Source organism: Sus scrofa, chromosome 11 (assembly GCF_000003025.6).
Source record: "Sus scrofa isolate TJ Tabasco breed Duroc chromosome 11, Sscrofa11.1, whole genome shotgun sequence".
Taxonomy (NCBI): Eukaryota; Metazoa; Chordata; class Mammalia; order Artiodactyla; family Suidae; genus Sus; species Sus scrofa.
Genome location: NC_010453.5, coordinates 7,700,982 through 7,723,781, shown reverse-complemented (window position 1 = coordinate 7,723,781; position 22,800 = coordinate 7,700,982). Strand labels below are relative to the sequence as shown.

Sequence of the window (22,800 nt, the reverse complement as noted above, 5' to 3'; positions counted from 1 at the left end):
GAGCTAAAGCTGTGGATTAAACCTGGACACTGTCGTGGCGGTGATTCCTGCAACGTGGAGGGGACTGGTCTGCAGGGAGAGAACAGGCTGCACGACAGCAGCAAGAGCTGGAAGGACAGTCCTGATGGGATTTTTAAGTTCCTGGTCATAGTTTTCCCCAAGGTTCTGGGAGCCAATACATTTCCTTTTTTAAGAAAACCTAAGCTTGTTTAGATTCCTCATGGGTGAGTCCTTGTTCCTGTGGGACAATCATGCACCTTAACTGAAAAAGCCGAGCAGTATCTCCCATGGAGCTGCTGGCAATTCAGACACGTGTGGGCTGTCAGTCATGGTGGGGGTGGCAGGGGAGCTCCTAAAAAGTGCCCCGGGTGGGGTGCGGTCCAGCAGCCTTGGCCACGATGGTCTGTCGAAGGGGACTGAGGCCACCCGGGCCTTGAGCTGTGGGGTTAGAGGAGTCTGAGAAGTGAAAAGGAGGTCAGGACGGACTCACCCGAAAGTCTGGGGGTCCAGGCCAAGAGTACAAATGGAGGCCCAGTTTTTAAAAGTTAAACATCAAGCTAACAACTGTTAACAACACAGTATTTAACACACGGGGCGTGTTCTGTCCTTCCACCTTGGCCGGTCTGCAAGTAGACCTCTTGGAGTCCTCATAGTCCTGTGGCAAGTGTGGCACTGCGGGGAGAGCTGGCCGCTTGCTCCCAGCCCCCGGCATCCCTCATTCTCTCTTTTCCTAAGCGTCTTATGTGCACTGCCTGCACCCCCAGCCAGCATGGCCAATACATCTGCACCCCGGCAAACACCTTCCCTTAGCCATCTCAAGGGGCTGGGGCCTGCGGTCCCTCCGTGGATGGACAGATCCGGGGACGCTGCATGGGCTCTGAATATGGACTGGGAGCCACCCGGACATGGGGTCTCCAGGCTGCAGGACCTGCAGCGTAGTCTAGAAGCAGGAGCATCCTTTGTGTGGATGCTTCTTCTTGGTTCTGCAGAACCCTGGCCCAGTGGTGGGGCATGGCCAGGACAGAGCCCTCTGGGCCCTCCGAGAAGGATACTGGTCATAGGCTGACCAAAGAGGGGGTATATGGTCCTGGAAGGTGCTGGACTTGGAGGGTCAGGAGGCCTCCTGGCTTTGCAATTGTGGGCTCTCCTCTCTGTAGGGTCTTCTTTGTAAAATGATGGCTCTGAGGGCAAAACCCAGTGTTTGGGGCCAAACTAAGATTTGAATTTTAATTCTGCATGACTTTGGGCAAAACATCTAATTTCTGAGGACCAGTTTTCTGTCTATAAAGCAGGGATGTCCCCTCTCTAGGCTGCTTTGAGGATTAAATGATGTCCACGAAGAGGCGAGCATCCTAAGTGCTTTGTTATTCTTTTCCTGCCACTGTGGGACCTCTGGGGTGCTTACGGCTTTGGAAGGAGAGTGCTGGGACCATGAGTGGAAAGGAGAGGGCCACTGGCCTTCTCATCTTCTCCCCACTTCTCGAGTCGAGGCTGTTGGTAGTGGGGAGTGGGGGCTCTGGACTCCCTTGCCCATGGGCAAGTCACTTCGCTTCCTGGAGCCTCGGGGTCCTTGTTGGCAAAGCAGGGATAATAACAGCTTCCACCCCGGGGTGGCTATTAGGAAAAAGGCAGATACCCATCTAGGGCCTTAACCACGGCCGGTCTGGCATGAAGCAACCTTTCAAAACTGTCCGCTGGTGTTTACAACACCTCCCCCCTCTCCCCCCGATGCCCTCAGCCCGGCCGTGCTCTCTGAAATAATGGCCTCGGAGGAAGAAAAACCTCAGACCCGATTTGTTTGCTTAAACCCAGGTTCTAATTGCTTTGGGAAGAAGCCTGTGTTGGCTGAAATCATTCTTGTTTTGTTCTTCTTTGCCCCTATCGGGCAAAGCTTAATCTCAGTCAGACTTGACTAACCAGGGAGGAAGGATTTGCCAAGAAAAGACCCCAGCAGCCTGGTTTCTTCAGAACTCAGACAAGGAAACTGCTGTGTGATCAGTCCTCCTTCTGGGCAGCTTCACTTCCTTCTTTCTCCTGTGCAAGAAAGTCTACATTAAACAAATCTTCACCGAGGATGGACAAATCCAGCTTCTCCCCGAGAGCTGACACGCGGGCGACCTCGTGGCACTGCAGAGTCTGGTAAATGCTGGGCACCCCCAGGGAAGGCTGGCTCTGCTCCAGCGGCAGCCTGGAGGAAAAGAAGCAGGTGAGAGCGGATGCCTCGGGCACCGGGTGGCTCTCTGCTGCCTCCTGTTCAAACGTCAGCCCCAGACAGAGCGCCCCTTGTCACACGTGATCCCCATCAGCAAACATGCGCACGTGTCGATACTTTCTGCGTGACCCTCGAGCGCGACTTGTTCCTGCTGTTCGTTTCCTTGGAAAGCCATCGACTGCCACGCCCAACGCCTTCCTTTCCTGGCCCAGCCCTGGCCGCTGTCACCTCCCCTCAGTTTGTGCTCATGCCAGGGAACTACTCATCATTCCCAGACTTTGCCCTCTCTACTGGGGCCTTGCCTCATGCTCCTTCTTTATTTCTTTCACTCTCATATATATATATATATATATATATTTTTTTTTTTTGTCTTTTTAGGGCCACACCCACGGCATATGGAGGTTTCCAGGCTGGGGGTCGCATCAGAGCTGTGGCTGCCGGCCTATACCACAGCCACAGCAACATGGGATTCTTAACCCACTGAGCGAGGCTAGGGATGAAACCCACAACCTCATGGATGCTAGTGAGATTCATTTCTTTCTGCTGCGCTGCAATGGGAACTCCTCTTTTTGATTCTTAATTCAGGTGAAATACACACCACGTTTACCCTCTTGCCACTTAAGCGAACAGCTCTGTGGCAGCAGGTCCATGCACACTGTCCTGCAACCATCCGCCAGCACCATCCACCTCTGGAACTCTCGTGATCTTGCAAAACTGAAACTCTGTACTTGATAAAAAAGAATTCCCCCTTCTTCTCTGCCCCAGCCTCTGGCAGCCACCATTCTACCTTCGGTCTGCAGTGTTTGACTACTCTAAGGAGCCTCATATAAGTGGAATCACACAGTGTTTGTCCGTCCATAATCGGTTTATTGCATGGAGCACAATGACCTCAAGTTTCACTTATGCTGTAGCAGCTCTTCCTTAAAGCTCCTTTGAAATGGCTACTTTCTATCCATCTCTCAGGTCTTCTATGAATTCCTTCCTCCAGGAAGTCCCTTCTGATGCTGGTGCAAGTGCTCCCACAGTGTTTAAGGGACCGGCCCAGAGACCCCTTTGCCCTCATGGACCATAGCTCCCTCGGGGCACAGACTCCCCTGCCCCCAGTGTAGCCAGCATCCGTCACAGCCCTGTGCCCGGCAGAGCGGAGCTCAACACAGAGCAGAGTGAAGGCTGAGCAAACCGCCCCGACATATTCGCTGGCGATTTCCAGCACAAACCTTGAGACCCAATCTTCATGTTCTTGATCCATCAAGGCTACGACAAAGAATCTTCACCAGCTTCTGCTGGAGCATCTCGTTTGTCTCTAAAGCACGCTCTCTATCCATCACTGGTCCTCTGGCTTCTCCCACAGCCCTGCTCAGTCAGCACCCGCAGTCTCTTGGCAAACCCACCGGTGTCTACGGCACCTGTGCTCCACTCATCCCCTGGCCTTCCTGGCACTGAGTCTCTGGAGATGGTTTCCCAGTCTGCCTCTCTGGCCTCTCTTCACCTGTCCATTCTGGGAAGCTCCCGCTCCGGGCTACCTCGCTACCCCTTTCCATTTTAGGAACCCTGGCCCTCGTGTGTCTCAGCAAGTACCACTGGTGCCATGGCTTGGGCCTGCGAGGGAGGGTTCCTGATTCCACAATAACCTGCCCATTGACAGTAACCTCTACTTACTGCCTTTTTACGCTCACATAAAAGCCCTTCTCCAGTGCAAATCAACACTGCAACAAGGCACCACCTCATACCAGGCAGCATGGCCATCACCCAAACATCTACAAATAACAAATCCTGGAGAGGGTGTGGAGAAAAGGGAACCCTCCTACACTGTTGGTGAGAACTAAGTAAGCTGGTGCAGCCACTTTGGAAAACAGTATAGAGGTTCCCCAGAAAACTAAAAATAGAATTGCCATATGATTCAGCAATCCCACTCCTGAGCATATATCCAGACAAAACTCTAAATCAAAATGATGGGGAGTTCTCTGATAGCCTAACGGGTTAAGGCTCTTGCGTTTTCACCACTCTGCCTCTGATTGCTGGTGTGTGGTGCAGTTTGATCCCTGGTCTGGGAACTTCCACATGCTGCAGGCATAGCAAAAAAGAAAAAAAGAAAAAAGGAAAAACGAGAGACTCAAATAAATTTTGCAAATCTAATTTTAAAAAAAGATGCATGCACCCCTATGTTCATAGCAGCACTATTCACAAGAGCCCAGACAGGGAAACAACCTAAATGTCCATCAACAGATGAATGGATAAAGAAACTGTGGTACATATACACAATGGAATACTACTCAGCCATAAACAGAATGAAAGAATGCCATTTGTAGCAACATGGATGCAACTAGAGATGATCATACTAAAGTCAGATAGACAAATATCATATGATATCTTAATTATATGTAGAACCTAAAATATGACACAAATGAACCTATTTGTGAAACATAAACAAGACTCCCCGACGTAGAGAACAGACTTGTGGTTGCCAAGGGGGAGTGGGTTAGGGAAGCGCATCATCTCCCTCCTTCCCACGTTCTCCCTCCCCGTTCTCGGTGCTACAGCCTCCTCATCCAGGGGAAGCACTGATCTGATTTCTAGGGCATCCTTGTTGCTCAATGCATCACACGTGGTATACTCTCTTAGCTGAATTGACGGACTGACTGTAAACGTCCTGCCAAATGCCTGCAGAATGCTCTCGATGTTCACGTCTGGTCGATGGCCCTTCTCTTCCCAATGGCTGAGGGATTGAGTCACATACTTAACATGAATCAGCTGTGTTTGTTCCTAAACCCTGTGTATGAAAGTCGTACATTTTGTTTTGATTATGAATTTACTTACACAGAATGAAAATAGATGAAATTAGCATGAAAGGGCTTTGTGAAAACTAAGATGAATACTTGGAAAAGACTAGATGAAGGGTCATGACGAGCTGAGGATAGGTGAGACAACTGTTAAAGCTTGAGGGAAATTATAAAAGCCAGAAGTCTAGTGTCTTATTGCTTTGCAAACACCTTTAAGTTCTTGCTCTACTTAAAAAAAAGCAGAAAGCGAAAATTATAAATAATGCATTTATGGCAGACTGTGCTGAACTTCCCTCTTACCCAAAGAAAAGTCTTGGCCCTACATCAAAAGGTTGGGAATGAATGTACATTTTATGCTTGCAAATTGAAATAAAATGTTTACAAGATGTACATGTCATTTTTTAGTGATTCCTTGCCTTAAAATATATTTCTGAAAATTAACCCAACACCTGCTGGTGTTGGTCCAGTTGGATGAAAAGGTTTCTGCTGTTCAACCTCCTGTTTGGGACCCTCTAAGGAGCCCCACTCTAGCCTCTTTCACTGTTCACACCTCCCACTTTCCATTCCACTCAGCCCCTCACCAAAGAGTGGTTGAGAATGAGATCCAGCTCTGAGTTCGGAGCAGACTTCCTGTGCTGCCTCTCCTTGGAGTGGATAGAAGCAGGTGTGTCTAAGCATCTGCCATGGCTGCTTCCTGCTCTGTGTGGGCTGTTTGTTTACACTGTTGGGAAGTCTTTTCCCACCTTACATCCCACAGCAGTTTCAGTGCTTTAGATGGAATTGCGTTCCCCCAAATTCATGTGCTTAAACCCTAACCCCCAGGTGATGGTATCTGGAGGAGCCTCTGGGAGGTAATTAGGGTTGATGAGGTCATGAGGGTGGGACCCTTCTGATAGGATTAGTGACCTTATTGGAAGAGAAGGGGCTAGAGACTACCCTATCTTCACCCCATGAGGACATGCAGGGAAAGTGCCAGCCTGCAAGCCAGGAAGAAGGCCCTCCCACACCTGGAACTGAATTGGCCAGGACCTTAATCGTGGACTCCCAAGTCTCCAGAACTGTGAGAAATAAATGTCTGTGGCTTAAGCCATCTAATCTATGGCGTTTTGATACCGCAGCCTGGGCAGACTAACTCTCTGAGGCAACCCAAACCACAGGAGGTCCCGGCAAGGTACACAGAGGATAGCGCCAACTCTGCTGCTGCCCACGGACCCTGAGACCCCAGACGTCTGTGGACAGAGGAGCCCTCTCCTTCCCTGTCTCAGACGCCACACACCATGACGTGCTCCACCCCGTCAGGCTGCAGATCCCCCTGGGAGATCTCCAGGTGCACAAACAGGGAGTATAAATGACTTGCCCAAGGTAACACTGTTTTCAAAGACAGATCTGTGACCATAACCAAAGCCCATGTCATGTTCTAGTAAGCCGAGTATTTTCCCAACCAGACTCTAGACTCGCGGCTCTCTGCCATTTTCCGGTATGAAATGCATGCCGATTGGTGTTTCTATGTGTGGTACCCACTGACTTTGATGGCATCTGAAGCATTTTGCCATCTGACCTCCTGGAACAGAGATTGCCAGTTGTCTCCCCCAAACCCTTTCTTGCCTTCCTCCTTAGTTAAAGAACTCGCAGCCTTTCTTGCAGGGAGGTGTGGTCGTGTGACTCAGTTCTGGCGACCAAGACCTCCTGGAAAGTCGAAAGGGAGCTGATCTGGCTGGAAAGGGCACCCCTTCTGTCCTGGCCCCCTGTTCTGCTCGGCCGTGTCTCTTCACGCCCCAGCAGCCATCTGTACCATAGGGTGACCGTGACAGCAAAGGCCAGAGCTGAGACAGTGGGGCAGAGTGTGTAGAAGGGGCCTGGGCTCGTGACCACGGAGCCGCCGCACCGCGAAACTGGGGAGGTCAGGGTGGCATCGTGGAGCCCCACGACCTAGATCAAAGCCCCCTGACGAGAGGAGCAGCAGGGGACATTAGAGGGGCTGTTTCTACAGCTGTCTTGGCTACTGGGACTCAAGAAGGCTGGTGTGGAGCCTGGGGAACAAAACTCCTCACAGAATTGCAGAGAGTGGCTTTACTCACTCACCCTCCTTCTCTGTAGCACCCAGGGCCCAGTGCGGGGAGACTGGCAGGAACACAGAGCCCTGCGTACTCCAGGCTCTCCCAGCTTTGGGAGCCCCAAGCCCCGCCCCCCATGCCACCCCCTCAAGAGGTCACAGTGGCAGCACAGGGCTCCTGTGGGAGGAACAGTGAGGTAGCCCTGCCTCAAACAGCCTGGTGGCACCAGCCACAGAGCTCAAGGCAAAGAACCTGCGAGGTGGCCCCTGACCACACACAATGGCCAGATAAAACTGGGGCTCCTCAGTGTCCTGAGCCATGCAGACAGGACGGTAAACTGCTGAGATTTGAGCTGTGACCACGTCATACTCACAGGCTGTGGGGCTTAGGGACAAGTGACTCATGCTAATGACACGGTGGCCTGGGACAACTCAGCCAGGAAAGGCTGCCTTTTATTTCAGGAGGGCCCTCGCCTCCACCTGGGTGTTTTAGGCTGACCTGTCACTGCAAAACGCGTCCCACTGATGTGTGTCTTCTTTCATGTCGACTTCGAGGACGGAGTCTTCATGAGAGCGAGGGTGAGCGGTCTCTCCAGGCTGGAAGAAGGAGCGGAATCAGAATGGGAACCCAGAATCACCCTGACGACAGGGCACAAGGGTGACTCGTCAGGTACGTGGCTCTCCTGTGTTAGAACAAGACCCAGGCCGGCTGAATCTGTTAGATAACAAGGGCATTTTCCCCCGAGCCTTCACTCCACTCTCGAACCACCAACCCATCTGCGATGTTCTGCAGGTGAATCGTTTCTGCATTCAGTCAACTTACTTCAGCTGTGGTTGTCTGACAGCCTGGCATCCTGGAAGAGTCACTCCTGACATCCGGAATCTAATCCACACATTCAGTGTAGCAAAACAGACGTGCAGAGAAACATAACATTTTTAGGGCTGGAACGAAACTGAAAGACTAGCTAACCTCAGCCCTCATTTTATAGATCAGTGGAAGCTATTTCTGGAGGTCACCTAGTTAGTGCAGGCAAACTTCAGAGCAGACCTCAGGTAACCCTAACTCAACAGTGCTGCCAACTCTTCATTCTGTAATTTCAGTTGGGATTCCCATCAAGGGGCCCAGATATGCTATGTAAGGGCTCCTCAGGTTCTGTGTGTGTGTGTGTGTGCGTGTGTGTTTTTCTTGGAAAGAATGAACAGACTGTTTCTTGAGGTATCTGCAGGCAAGCTGGACAGAACAGCAAACATGGAGGCACCTAATGGTTTGCCTGCATTCGATCAAGATCACTCAGGAAGTCTGCTGCTTCGGTGGGGAGTGAATACCATGTGAGTTTTGCGTTTTGATTGTGTTGAACTGAGAAGCCCTCCTCCCTTCCCCTCCCCCCAGTCCTCCTTCCTGCAGTCTGACTTCCTCCAGGTTGGCATGGGGTGTGGAGCACAGCATGCACCAGGCTTTTGTGCCCAGGAGCACATTTCCCCCACTTGCTCCTTCCTCCCTCTCTTCCCACCTCCCCTGTGCTGCTTTTGTTTTCCAAATTGTGGGCCTATCAAAATTAATGAACTCATATCAAATGCACACAGAAGTGACTGTATTTCTAAATAGGCTGACAGCGCCAGGCAGACGCCTCCTGAGCCTCCTGGGAGCCACCAAAACACCATGTTGTAACCTTGGGGATTCCTGTGAGCCCAAGGTCAGGGAGATGTGGGAGGCCCCTGCCAAGACAGAAGGTTTTCTCCATCGGCTTGCTGGGTCCCTCTGTTCCCCATTTCAAGCATGTCTGGGGCTCTACATGGACTTCAGTACCGAGGATACGCTGCGTGATCAGTTTTCCAAGAGGCTGCCAAGGCAAAATCTAAGACACGTTATTTTGCTGGCAGAGCAGGTGTCCTGCTTTGAGTTGTAACATAACCAGTGAGCAATAGCTCATGAAATGACCTTCTTTTCAATTTATTAGAGAGCAAGCATTTCTTGGGAATCCGTATATTTCACTGAGCTCTAAATCAAGACTGCATCTACCAAGGCCCTTTCAACATCTCTTGCTCCGACATTGACTTTCATAGACTCGGGCACTAAACTGATCGTTCCTTCCTTTCACTCATCAGGAAGCCCAGTGTTAAAATGTATTTCCTAACGGTGAACATGTGCTGCAGGCTGGATTTTCAGCGTTTGTCTCTCTGATCTGACAGTGAGTCAAGCATGGTGCTGAGTCTCTTGTGTTCCAAGGCCACAAATAACAGCCTTTTAGCTGGTGAAAAGGAAGACAAAGTCAAGTGATGCTGAGATCAGCTCTAACTACCCCCAGATGGACCAATAAGCCCCTGCCCCAGGTCAGTAGCATGGCCTTGGGACACACTTTTATTCCTGCATTGACCTGGTCCTCTGGGTCATGCCTTGACCCTTCCGGGCTGTGCTTTGTAATCCATGCTGATCTGCCTGGAAGCTACGAAGTAAAGCCCAGGTGAACGGGATGTGCCAGGACCCACCTCAGCACCGGCCTTGCCCTCCACCGCCTTCTCTTGCTCCGTCTCTCCTGTGAGTGTGGCGGGAACACCTCTTTCTAGTGCTGGGTGAGCAGGCAGGCTCTGGGGGTTGGTCAGAACTTCACAGGGCACTCCAGACCGGCTCCAGGAGGCAGGAGTGAAAATATTCCAGGGGCTACTCTGCCCAAAGGTCCCTGGAAGAACAGAGATAAAGGGATAAATAATAAGCAGAAGGTGGGAGGGAACTTGCCTTCTCATCAGAGCCAAGCTGGCCTGGGTCTCCTTCATCCTTGCTCGCTCCACTTACTCAGATGAAGGTCTGCTCCTCTAGTTTCCAAGATGAAATTCCAGGGCAACTGGCCCTGGAGACTCAAGCCCTGGCCATCTCCTACAAAATGTATCACCTTGGTATGCAAGAGACCAAGTATGGACTGAGAACTTGCAGGCTAGATCCAAAACAGTTCTGGCACCTGCCTCAAGAAACATCAGCTGGGGAGGCAAGAGAACCTACCGAAACAGGTACAGAGCCTCTCTGAGCAGTAAATCAGGTGAATGTCATCCCCACAGCCCGTCAGGCCAGGCCTTTCCCATCCCACAGCTCCCTCAGCCCTGAAGCATTCCTACCAAAACACAGTAACATTGTTCTTACCAAACCCACTGCCTCCAGCCTAGCTGAGTTCTCTCAACTTAAATGTCTTTGACTGATAGTTTTTGTGAAAGTGACTTTAAGGTAGACACTAAATTCTTAGGTTGAAGCCCTAAACCCTAGTGCAACTCTATTTGAAGTAATTAAGGGTAAGTGAGGTCATTAGGGCAGGACCCTGATCCAACAGGATCAATGTTCTTATAAGAAGAGACACCAGAGTTTGCATTCTCTCTCTCCCCTTGCCCATCACTCTCTGGGCCATCTAAGGACTCAACAAAAGATGTCCATAAAGGAGTCCATCTGCAAGCCAGAAAAAGCCCCATCACTAGCACCTGACCATGCTGGCACCTAATCCCAGACTCTAGCCTCCAGAACCGCACACATGTGAGAAATAAAGTTCTATGGCTTTAGCTGCCCAGTCCTTGGTAGCTATTTCATTACGCCAGCCCGAGCTAACTAACACACTTGACCTCAGAGAATTCACGACCTGATGGAATTTCCATCTGAGGCCCTGGACCAGGACTGCGCTGGTGGCTAGGTGGACACTCCATACCTATGTACTCCCCGTCCGTGCTCCACAGGCGTACGGTGTGGTCCAGGGAGGATGACAGCAGAAGCTTTTCTTCTTCTATCAGCTCCAAACTAACAAGATACAAGGGGAGGAGAGACCCCCCTCCCAAGGCTGCTCCAGCATGAAAGGGACACTGCTTAACGTATCAGTACTCCGTTAATTAAAGCTGGACTATCGAACCCAGGTTAATCTCGTGAGTCATTCCTGGTGCCATTCCCTCCCTGCCTCCTACCATGCTGGATCCCCTCCACGTTGCCAACTCCAGCCCCAAGACATCAGACAAGATATATCGGAAACAATCTTATGGACGATGGGTCTGCAGGGAAGACCAAGAGGCTGAGAAGATCCTTCCAGCCAGGGCTTGGGTTTCACCCCAGCACTGACTCCTTTCATCTTTTTTTTTAAGGCCGCAGCTGCGGTATGTGCAAGTTCTCAGGCTGGGGTCCAATCCGAGCTGCAGCTGCTGGCCTACACCACAGCCACAGCAGCACCAGATCCAAACTGCATCTGCCAGCTATACCGCAACTTGCAGCAATGCTGGAACCTTAACCCACTGAAAGAAGCCATGGATCGAACCTGCATCCTCAAGAGACAATGTTGGGTCCTTAACCCACTGAGCTACCACGGGAACTCCTGACTCTTTTTAACTCTAGTGAAAAAATCTTAAACTTACTAAGCTTCTAAACTTACACTAAAATACCAAATCTATTCAAGGAAAACATCTGTTTATAAGAAAAGTAAAGACCTCAATTTCTTCCTTTACTCTGTGTAGGTAACATATATATTGTTTACATCCACAGCAGGGGTATAACACTGCTCTCCTCTTTTGACTAATTCGGAGGGATTCTGAGAGAATCCATTTGATCAAAGCTGTGAAAAGTATTTGAACCCTGACGCATTCTTGAACTCTGAAATGGATGGTACTCACGATGTCACCGTGCTGACATGGGCCCGCCAGAACATCGCATCTAAATCAGAGGAAAGAGCACAGCTGAGTATGGTAGGAGAGGTACCACCACGAGGCTAGACGCTGTGTAACAGTCCCCAAGGATGGGCTCCGATCTGGATGAGCACCCAGCAGAGAAAGAGGTACTGGTGTGGCAAACCGCTCTTCTTGCCACATTAATTTGATACATGTTTATCAAGCACCTACTATGTGCAGGAGCCCACGCCAGCTCCAGACATAAAATGGGACCTGTGCGAGGTCCTTACCCCATGGTTTCCTTTGGCACTTAGAGTTCAGTAAGCATGAAGCAGTAGGCAAGTAATCAAAAATGATTTTTTCTTTTTGGCTGCGCCTGTGGCATTTGGAAGTTCTCCAGCCAGAGATCAAACTCACACTGCAGCAGCAACCCAAGCTGCTGAAGTGACGTCAGATCCTTAACCCCCTGTGCCACAAGGGAACTCCCCAAATGATTTTTAAAATAGCCTGGTGAAAGTCATGTTCCCAGTACTTGGAGTAAAGACCAACGCAAGGCAGATCACTCTTACTTCTAAATTCCAATTTCTCAGACTTTAGCATTTAAACTTCTCCTGTGGTGCAATAGGAAAAAGTGGGTAAAGGGAGGTATGTGAATATTTACCTTTAAATTGTCCTTACAGAAATGTATTTAATAAAATGTAACAGAGCCATTTAAATATGCGATATATTAAATATGCTAAGTAGACCTAAATATGCTTATATGGAAAGCTGGCTGAGATACACAGATAAAACAAGTCCTGAAAATGATTTATTGTGGGTATGTGTGTATGTGCCTCTATATATTCATATACAGGTTAGGGTTAGGGTTCTGTGTATATATATACACACACAGAAACTTTCTGGAAGGAAATTCAAATTCATTACAGTGTTGCCGGGATGCAGAAATGGCAGGCTAGGCTGGTAGAGGAGGTCAGAGACACAACTACTGCTTTTCATTTTATACTCTTTCATGCTGTTTGACTTTTTTCTAAGCATGAGTGCTTCTATAATTGTATGAAAGGGTTTTAAAATTTTAAACATATTTTTGTTATTACCAAGGCATTATATATCCAGAAAAATTATAAAAGACAGATTTCTTTTTTTTTATTCTTTTTTTTTTCTTTTTTTGCCATTTCTTGGGCCGCTCCTGTGGCATATGGAGGTTTCCAGGCTAGTGGTCGAATCGGAGCTGTAGCCACTGGCCTATGACAGAGCCACAGCAACGTGGGATCCAAGCCGTGTCTGCAACCTACACCACAGCTCACAGCAACACGGGATCCTTAACCCACTGAGCAAGGCCAGAGAATGAACCTGCAACCTCATGGTTTCTAGTTGGATTCGTTAACTATTGAGCCACAGAGGGAACTCCATAAGACAGATTTCTAAAAACAAAAAAATAAATATCTATAACCTCATGCACAAAGAGACAGAATTTGCTACAACATTGACATATATTTTTCCAGACTTTCAGTCTTCCTTGTACATCTTCTTGTTTTTGTTTTTGTTTTTTTGCGGCATATGGAAGTTCCCAGGCCAGGAGTTGAATCAGAGCTGTGGCCGCTGGCCTACGCCACAGCCGCAGCAACTTGGGATCCAAGCCATGTCTGTGACCCACACCACAGCTTGAGGCAGTGCCAGATCCTTAACCCAGTGAGCGAGGCTAGGGATCGAACCCGCATCCTCATGGATACGAGCTGGATTCGTTTCCGCTACCTTTTAATAAAGGTAGAATCATACTGTGATGTTCTGTGATCTGATTCTTTTCATTTAACAATTTTATCATGAATATTTTCCCTGTGAATACATTCTCATATACAGCATCCTTATTTAATCACCAAATGGTATTCCAATGTATTATATACCATCACATCAATTCCCCTTAGGTTGGACATCGAGGTTTACCTATTACTTTCCTCTTTCTCTTTTGTAAATAATATGCTAATTCACAACCTTATAACTAAGTCTTTGTGCACATTACTTCTTTTGGCCAAATCCTCAGAAGTAGAATTGCTGGTTCAAAGCTTTAATGCACATTGTCAACCTGCCCTTCATCCAAGAGTGTGTGAGTGCCATCTTCCTATATCTTGCCAACACTGACTACTTTCATAAAAATTTTTTTTTCTAGATCTGTTTCAGAGACCCCTTCCTCACAGGTACAATTTTATTTTATCAACCAGAATACTAAACTAAAACCGAAGCAGTGCTCATCTGTCTAACACGGAGAGCTCATTGCCTACTCTTGGGCGGCTGCAGCTCCGGTCCCCACAGGCCGTACTCCTCGATGTCATAGACACGCACAAAGCCGTCCTGGTCAGCCACGTAGGCACGGGCATCTCCTGCTGTCACCACCATGCTGCTGACCTGGGCTCTGTCTTTGGACTGAAAGACACACGCACAGGGATTACACACACACACACACACACACACACACACACACACACACAGAACCTATCACTGGTAAAGCTTACCTGTCAGACGATGGCAAGTGAAATACTATCTCCCATTCATAGTAAGAACGAGTCACCTTGCCTGTATTAATCTTCTGACAAGGTAGAAATGTGGATGATAAAGCTAAGGGTTTGGAGCCTGGCTGAGTTGCTTATCACAGAGTCAGGCTAGGGTCAAACCCCAGCCCACCCAAACCTGAAGCATGGAACTTATTTCCAATTCACTGTGCAACTTACAGGAGTGAAGTTTGCAATAGGACAGGTCCTGCCAAACAGCCTCCAGAAGGTGATGGAGCCTAGGAAGAGAGAAGTAGGAGGAAGGGCGCCTTGGTGCTTGCACTTTGCAGTTCGTGAGCTCCCTGGGCCGAGTCCGAGAGCCTCTGCAGAGAGGCACTGTGGCCTCTGGGCTCCAGGGCTGCTGCTTTTCCGTTGGCCTAATCCGACCAGCTAGAACGATTGATTGGTACATGTTGGGGAAGGGGTTCTCTCGGTGGGTTTAGGATTAAATGGCTCCATAGCCTCTCTCTCCTCCACTATTCCAGGCAGCCTTCCTGACGGAGGAGGCGTCCTCTGGCTCTGGAGGGGAAGTCTGTGCCCTGGAGATCATTAACATCTGTGTGTGTGCATGCGAGTGTGTGTGAACTCTTATTTTAAACACACCATGGAATTGCCTAATCAGAATTCTCTGGCTTCTTTTTCGCCTGTCAGTCACAATTGTTTGTTTTACATGTAGGTGTTCATACCAAGCCTGTGTAAGCCCCCCCCTCCAATGCACACCTCTTCCTCTTGGGAGCTCCCTGAATGACCAGACTGTGGAGTCCCCCTCTTCTCTCAGGGGAGGGGGCCCTGTGCTCCCACCAGGCAAAGCAGAAGTGAGGGACGCCCAGGGTGGAGGGCGAAAGAGACCCCCAGTGCTGACCCAACAGGAGCTTTGGAGCTGGGCAGAGTCGGGCTGCGGGCGGAGCTGGTCTCCCGGCCCTGTGAGAAGACAGCCAGATGCCCTGGGCTCTGTGCACACGCCTCCAGCCTCCTCTTACAACCAGAATGACACAGGTGGCTGCTTTTAACTCATGATTTAAAATAAAACCCTACAGCTTCAGAACAGGACACTGGCCCACTCATTACATTTTGGGGGCGATGCCCAAGGCATGTGCAAGTTCTCAGGCCAGGGATCAAACCCATGCCACAGCAGTGACCCAAGCTGCTGCAGTGACAATACCAGATCCTTAACCTACTAGGCTACCAGGGAACTCCTCCATTCGTTACATTTCACTGAAGCCTGGGGGTCCTGTCACCTGTGTACATGGCTAAGTAGTTAGTGGCAGAGGTGGCCTCAGAAGCCCATCCTACGGCTCTCGGCCCAGCTTCCACAGCTGATCCCCATGACACCATTCTCTGCTCTTCTCTCAGCTCTTCCGTCAGCCTGCCTGGGGGTGCTTGCGGCATCTTCCCCTCATGGGCCGGGTTGGTATTTATTTAACTCCATTAAATGGCATCCTGTGAGCCCCACATCTTTCCAGGAGCAGTCAGCGCCCCCTGCCACCTGCAGAGGCCTCTAGGAGGCCGCTGGGCAGGGAGACCACGGGGAGGAGTGGGAATGATCTTCGCTCCCCCAGCTGGCCGCCTGAGGCCCAGAGGGCCGGCGGAGGGGGGTCAGCCTGGGCTCCAAGCAGAGACCATGAAGAGCCCGAGGAAAACAGCAGTGGGAGCGCTGGAGGGCTGGGGTGCGGGTCACCTGAATGCCCGGGGACCCTTCCTCTCCGAACCTGTCCTAGGCTGAGCATCGCAGCCCCTGTGGCTCTGTCCTCACCTTGGGGCCCGTTGGTGATCAAGGAAGCGGCCGCTGATTCCAAGTTGGCTGCCCGAGTCTTCAGGAAGGTGAGGCAGGAAACACTTCTGTCTGGGCCTGGGGACAGGAGAGTGTTGGGTTGGCCTCCCCCCTGCAGCTCCCAGATCCTCCCTTATCCTTCCCAGCAGCCACCTGGGTGTCGGGTGTTGTAGAGCTGCCCTGGGCCTGGCCGAAGCAGGCGCAGTGCGCGCCGGAGTGCACACAGCCTCAGCGGCCTCAGCGGTTCAGAACCAGCCCAGCCTGACCAGTGGGTAAAGTCAGACGCGAAGGCTAACGGGCCCTGCGGCCCAGGGCCCCTTGGCTCTGCCCCAGGACCCTAGGACTTCTGGAGAGAGACAGGGATGGGGAGCTTGGGGTGGGCTGGGGGGAGGGGCAGAGAGGGCTGGCAGGGCGGTCACAGCTTTGCCTGGAACTCCGTGGGCAGTTCCCAAGAGGACCCCACTGCCTAGAAATCCTGGGCTAGAATAATACTAAACAACCTTTCTGTCGCTTTTCACATTCGTCAGGATGTAAAACTGTGACATCACATGGGGCTGGATTATCAGTCCCAGAGTCAGAGGAAATGGAGATTTAGAACAGTGCAAAGCTGTGTTCAAGGCCATGAGCAGTTCATTCTCTCCTTCCTTTTTTTTTTTTCTTATCGTGTCTGTTACATCTTCAGTAGGACTAGGCATAGTGCTGAGTGCTCTGGAAATCTGGGGAAACAGAGAATCCAACCAAACCAAAAGAACTACCCTTGACAAACAAGATGCTGGGGGGAAGGGAGAGGGCAGAGAAGGCTTCTCAGGGAAAGGAGCTTTGGATCTGGAATCTTAAAAGATGAAACAGGCACTGGGCAGAGTGGGGGCCAGGGGAGGCCCAAAAGAAGACATCAAATTGGTCTTCACAACACAGCTAAGTGTTGAGTTACCCCTAACCCACTGCCCCACTTCCCCATCTTCCACTCCTCCTACTAGATTTTATTTTTTTGTCTTTTTGTCTTTTCTAGGGCCACACCCATGGCATATGGAGGTTCCCAGGCTAGGGGTCGAATAGGAGCTGTAGCTGCCAGCCTACGCCACAGCCACAGCAATGTGGGACCCGAGCCATGTCTGCGACCTACACCACAGTTAGCGAGGCCAGGGATCGAACCTGCAACCTCATGGTTCCTAGTCGGATTCGTTAACCACTGAGCCACGATGGGAACTCCTCCTGCTAGATTTTAAATACCATCAACACCGGGGCCACATGTGTCTTTTTTACCACTTATTTCTAATTCTCTCAGAGTGCTTAGTACACAAAACCCAAACTTTTGCTGTTGAATAAAAATCCCATAGACTTACTTAGATGCAAACCTCAAGAGCCACAAAGACTGTAGCTCCTTGGATGTTAGGAGTGGGGTGAGGAGCTCCTTTATCTTACCTTCCCTGAGCTTGTGGGCTCTGGGGGTACCTGGCCCAGACTGGAGGTGAAAGGAAAGGTCTCATGTAAATAACAGGGTCGGTGAGAAAGTTAAATTTAAGGGGTGCTGCTCCCGTGTCTCAGCACCGTGGGGACATCCACCACTTGGGCCATTAATCATTCACCAACATTTACTCTGGCCTGACTCTGAACTGGGAGTTGTGCTGTGCACTGAGAAAACCAGGGGACGCGGCAGACTCAGGCCCTGGCCTCGGGTGGACAATGATCACACTGGGATTCTCTGCTTAGTGGACACCTGCTGTGCCAGGCACGGCGCTAGGCCTTTCTCGACACCGCCGCATCCAATGATCGTGAGCCTAGTTGGACATGATGCTCTGGACCTTCCCGGCAGTGAGACAGGTTTAAAAAGAATCACATGGCCTGAGGTCACAAACTAACTCACGGAGGGACTGAACTTCAAACCCAGGTATATCTGCGTCCAAAGCCCATGCCCTTGACACTGGGCTTCGGTTGTCCTTAGGGGCTGAGGGTTCTCAGAAGTGGATGGAGGGCCACCTACAGGGTGTCCTCCTCAATGCCTGGGATCCAGAGTCAGTGACTGAACTAAGTGTCACCTTACTCTCAGGCTCTCTGGCTCTTAGAATATCGACAAGGGGAGGGGAAGGGAGAATGATGGAAGGGGGGAGGGGCAGCAAAGACAAACCCCTTCGCAATGGCCACTTCATCCGGGGAGGGGCTGTGGAGTACCGGGAGAGGGGCACGTCCCTGCTTCCCCACTTACCATGCCTGGTCTGGGGGAGCATTTCACTTCCCTTGTCCTGTTTTCTTCATCTGAGATAGGGAGACACCACCTTTTATTTCAGAGTTTCAGTGAAAATTAAGTTAGAGACTCTGTGGGAACTGTGACTTCGCTGTGAAGGCTGAATGAAGACACTACACCTAAGGTTCTCAGAGCCTGGAGATGCTCACTGCATGGTAACCATTATAATGATGGTTACTTAACTCTAGCCTGTTTCCTCGTCTATGAAAACGGGTCCGATAGCACCTATTCTCCAGGTCAGTGTGAGCACTAACACCATGTACAAAAATTAACTCAAAATGGATGAAAGACCTAAACATAAGACCTAAAGAAATTTAACTCTCAGAAGAAAACATAGGACAGAAGCTTCATGACGTTGGATTTGGTAATGATTTCTTGGATAAGGCACCAAAAAGCATAGGTAACAAAAGAGAAGACAGACAAACTAGACTTAATGAACATTAATTTTGGGGGTCATCAAAAGGCATCCTACAGAATGGGAGAAAATATTTGCAAATCACCTATTTGATAATGGATTAATATCCAGAATATATAGAAGACTTCTAAAATGTAACAACAAAACAACCAAATTCAAAGATGGGCAAAGGATTTGAACAGACATCTTTCCAAAGAAAATATACCATAAGCATGTGAAAAGATGTTCAATATCACTAATCATTAGAGAAATGCAAATCAAAATCACAATGAAATACCACTTCACACCCATTAGGATGACTAACACTGAAAAATCAGGAAATAACAAGCGTTAGGATGTAAAGAAATGGGAACCCTGGGCGCTGTTTGTTGGTGGGAACAGAGAATAGCAGAACCACTATGGAAAACAGTATTTTGGTCCCTCAAAAAATTAGAAATACAATTACCATATGATCTTTTGGTATATACGCCAAAGAATTGAACACAGGGTATTGAAGAGATCTTTGTACATGTTCAAAGCAACATCATTCTCAACAGTTAAAAGGTAGAAGAAATCCACATATCCATCAGTAGATAAATGGATACGCAAACTGCGGAATACAAACATGATAGAATATTACCCAGCCTTAAAAAGGAAGGAAATTCTTTAATATGCAAAACACGGATGAACTTTGAAGTTATGCTAAGTGAAATAAGCCAGTCCCAACAGACAAATCTGTATAACTCCATTCCTGTGAGTAACTGAAGTCTAGAGACAGACAATAATGGTGGTTGCCAGGGGCTGGGGGGGAGGTACTATGTAAAAGGTATAGAGTTTCAGTTTCAAGAAAAGTTAGGAGGTTGGATGGAGATGATGGCTGCACAACAGTGTGAAAGTATTTAACACCACTGAACATTTGAAAATAATTAAGATGGTAAATATTATGCTACGTGTATTTTACCACAATAAAAAAGCAGCAGCAGCAAAATAGGAAAATCCTCCCAGTTAGTACGCAAATTTCCTGGATTTTTGCCTGATTGAAATCTCTTGGTCTCTCGCTCTCTCACTCTCAAATTCTTTTTCTTTGATCTGGGGGAAGACAATAATTCCCAACACGTAGAAGGATGGATAAAGCTAAAATGTTGAAAAGTTGTCAGAAGAATAGGTTTTCAACATCATTAGCTTTGCCTGTGTAAATACCTTTCTCTCTCAGCTCTCCTCTACTGAGGATGACTTCAGAAGAATTATCGGATGGCTTTCCAAATAAAATGGCAGCCTCTAAACTAATCCCATGTGAGAAAGACTGCCCCGTTCTGTTCTGACCTTGTAGAAGAGCCAGTACTGCCCTTTCCCGGAAGGGTGAGGGAACTTTCACATTTTCCCACCTAATTTGTGCAATTTTTGCAGTGTTGAAATGTGAGTACTTGGGAGCTAGAGCTGGCTGTGCATTTTTGGAGCAGAAGAGGAGTTTTTCAAAACCAGCAGTCACATAATTTTAGGCAATAAATGCTGCTGCAAACATGGTTTTAAATGAGAACCGCTGGCTGAAAGGTCAACATTGCATTCTTGGCCAGTGACTTAATTTTCATTTTAATGCAACGAAAATAAACCTTTAGAAGGAAATGCCACCACTTTCTCCCCCAATGGTTTTTTAAAATTCTTAGGCCTTCTCAAAAAGAGTTTCACAGATGAGTCTTTTTATATGTAGTAAAGAGGACAGGAATAGACTGGAATAATAAATCTACAGGTAAGAATTCTTTTTCATCTCATGACATGCAGAGCTTTCGGTTTCTAACCACCGCCCTCTGGGGCGTCTCTCAAGCGAGGCAAGGCTGACTGCATCGCTTCAGAATTATTTTACCTGTTGGGCATGCACATCTTGTCTCCGGATTTAGACTGTGAGCCTCCTGAGGGCAGCGCTGGCGCGAGACTCTTCTACTCACCTCCAATAGGGCTATGCCCATGGGAGCGGCTCAAAAACATTCTCTGGTCCAGTGAATTTTTTCCTCGGCTATTAGGTCACCAAGTGCCTAAAGCAGGGACTGTAATCGGGAGCTTGTGGTTCTTTAAAGGCTGGCTGATTGAGGTTCAGGAGAATGCAGGAATTCTCCAGTTTTAGGCAAAAATGCCCAGCACCCTGGGTCTACCCTGTTGGGCCCCCGGGGGCGTGGGGCAGTGGGTCCTTGAGCTTCTGGCAGATGAGTGTCTGCAGATGCTACTTGGGAACGATGAGCCTGGACTCTGGATGTGGGGAGAGGGATGGTAAGAAGACTGTTTGGCTGTGAGTTCCCACCAGTTTTCCAGTCCAGCAGCACCAGCAATGAAACTGATACATAAGTGAATCCTGCGGTATGTGTTTTCCACACGATTCAGGACTGGCAGGCAGAGGGATGAGAACAGCAGTTCCCACCCCGAGCACTGGGCCAGCACAGAGCAGGAGCCTGTCAATATTCTTCCAATGAATGAGTGAAGGAATGAGCCCGTGATCACTTCAGCAGAGAGAGAGGGCCTTGAAGAAATGGAACCAGGGCAGAAAGATTGAGGAGAGGGGTGTGCGAGTGGGGAGAAGTCTTGCAATGTACATGAGTAGTAAGAACAAACCCCAGTGGGAGATGCAGGGGGACCTGGCGCCCAAAGCCACTAGAGGGAGCTGATGGTGAAGGTGGCATAAAGCCCGAGGGCACACAGGAGAGAGACCATCAGGAGATGATGTCTGAGCCGGCCTGGGAGCAGGCCAGCTTGGTGGGTGACAGAGGCATGCGGATGGTGGTCGCGAAGGCAGAGAAGTAAAATCCGTGTAAAAGCCCTTGGGGAAGGCAGGGAAGAGAGGCCTCCATGTGGGCAGTGGGTGAGGAAAGGGTTCCGAGAGGTGGTGGGCTGGCCTGGGAGATGAGCTTTGATGGCTGGGTGCCTGGGGATACGCCCTCCGAGCTTTGGGCATCTCCAGCTGACAAGCTAAGCCTGAAACCAGGGCAATCCCTTATAACCGGGGAGTGCTCCAGGGCTGAGGTTCTAGACAACCTGCTGGGAGCCCAGCTGCGGGGCCTGTATAGAGTGGCCGCTCACCCCCCAACTACCTTCTCCATCTTCTGCGCCATCAGAAGTGCTGGGGGTATTCAGTTTGCAGCACACGTGGCCGGAGATGACATTCCAAATGATAATCTCCCCATCATAGCTGGAGGTGGCAAGGAGAAAAGGGGGGCACTGAGCCACACACAGGATGTCCTCCTTGTGTCCGTGGTCCTGGGAAAGAGAGGGGCAGACTAAGAAATCCAGTCCCCAGGCACCCACAGCTAACTTCCCTTCCTCTGATGCCTGAGACAGAAGATGCCCAGGGGTCCCTCCTGTGATTGCCCGCATCAAGGACTCACCTGGAACCTGTGGCCCAGCCCAGGGATCAGAGGCATCTCTCCAGGTAGGAATCCACTTGCAGGTCGGCCAGAGGCACTGCATCTCCTTGGGTCAGTTCTAACACCTTTCCCTGGATGTGCCACTCACTCCTAATAGCTTCCTCACCTCCCCATGGCACTGACATGGGGACTGCTAACAAGGAGCCCTCTTTGGGGCTGAGATGTTTATGGAACAGGACAATGGAACCCAAGCACTGGTCAAGAGGGCCTGGCCTCCCAAGAGCCCAGGTTTAAATTCTGAACGGTGGAGTCTCTGGACTCAATTCCCATCTGCGCCCCACTGTGGCTTACAAGTGCTTTAGGAACTGGAATTACCACTCTTCTGAAAGGAGGATTTGGGATATGGATCCTTATGGATTACAGAGGAATACAGATCCTCAAGAGCGAAGAAATGAAATGAAAATGTTCTTGCTTTTGAGACCAGGGCTGCAGGGTTCCCAGGGTCCCTGGCCATTATTCCTTGAACTTTCTCACTGGGGTGCAGTTTCCTCGTAAGGAGAACTGGCTTCTCTTGGGGCTATAAAGACATTCTTTCTCTGCTACCTGCACACACTGCCCACAGAATGTCCCTTGAGGTTGTACCCGTGATCATCTAAGCTGCCCCTTCTACTTGAAAGCAGCTGGGAAGATGGTGGGGGAGACAGTTGGAAAAGAGGTCAATGGCTCTCTCCTCCCCACGATCCCAGCCCCAAATCCCTCTCCTTCCCAACTGAGAGAACACCCGTGTCTGGGCTGCTCCTCCTGTGGTCCCCACTGCCTGTGGAATGACGCT

The 22,800-nt window shown here is 49.6% G+C and overlaps 1 protein-coding gene across 1 annotated transcript in view; it reads right to left on the bottom strand.

The window, feature by feature from the left end:
- The window catches only part of LOC102159067, a 124,611-nt gene continuing 103,604 nt past the window's right edge, over positions 1,794-22,800 (bottom strand). The window contains exons 23-32 of the mRNA XM_021065551.1: positions 21,696-21,861; positions 15,965-16,060; positions 14,392-14,450; positions 13,945-14,086; positions 11,675-11,714; positions 10,729-10,817; positions 9,533-9,723; positions 7,869-7,928; positions 7,545-7,642; positions 1,794-2,188 (exon numbers count right to left, since the gene is read on the bottom strand). Coding sequence (XP_020921210.1) covers positions 1,996-2,188; positions 7,545-7,642; positions 7,869-7,928; positions 9,533-9,723; positions 10,729-10,817; positions 11,675-11,714; positions 13,945-14,086; positions 14,392-14,450; positions 15,965-16,060; positions 21,696-21,861 — 1,134 coding nt within the window. The 3' untranslated portion in view covers positions 1,794-1,995. The remainder of the gene's footprint in view (positions 2,189-7,544; positions 7,643-7,868; positions 7,929-9,532; positions 9,724-10,728; positions 10,818-11,674; positions 11,715-13,944; positions 14,087-14,391; positions 14,451-15,964; positions 16,061-21,695; positions 21,862-22,800) is intronic.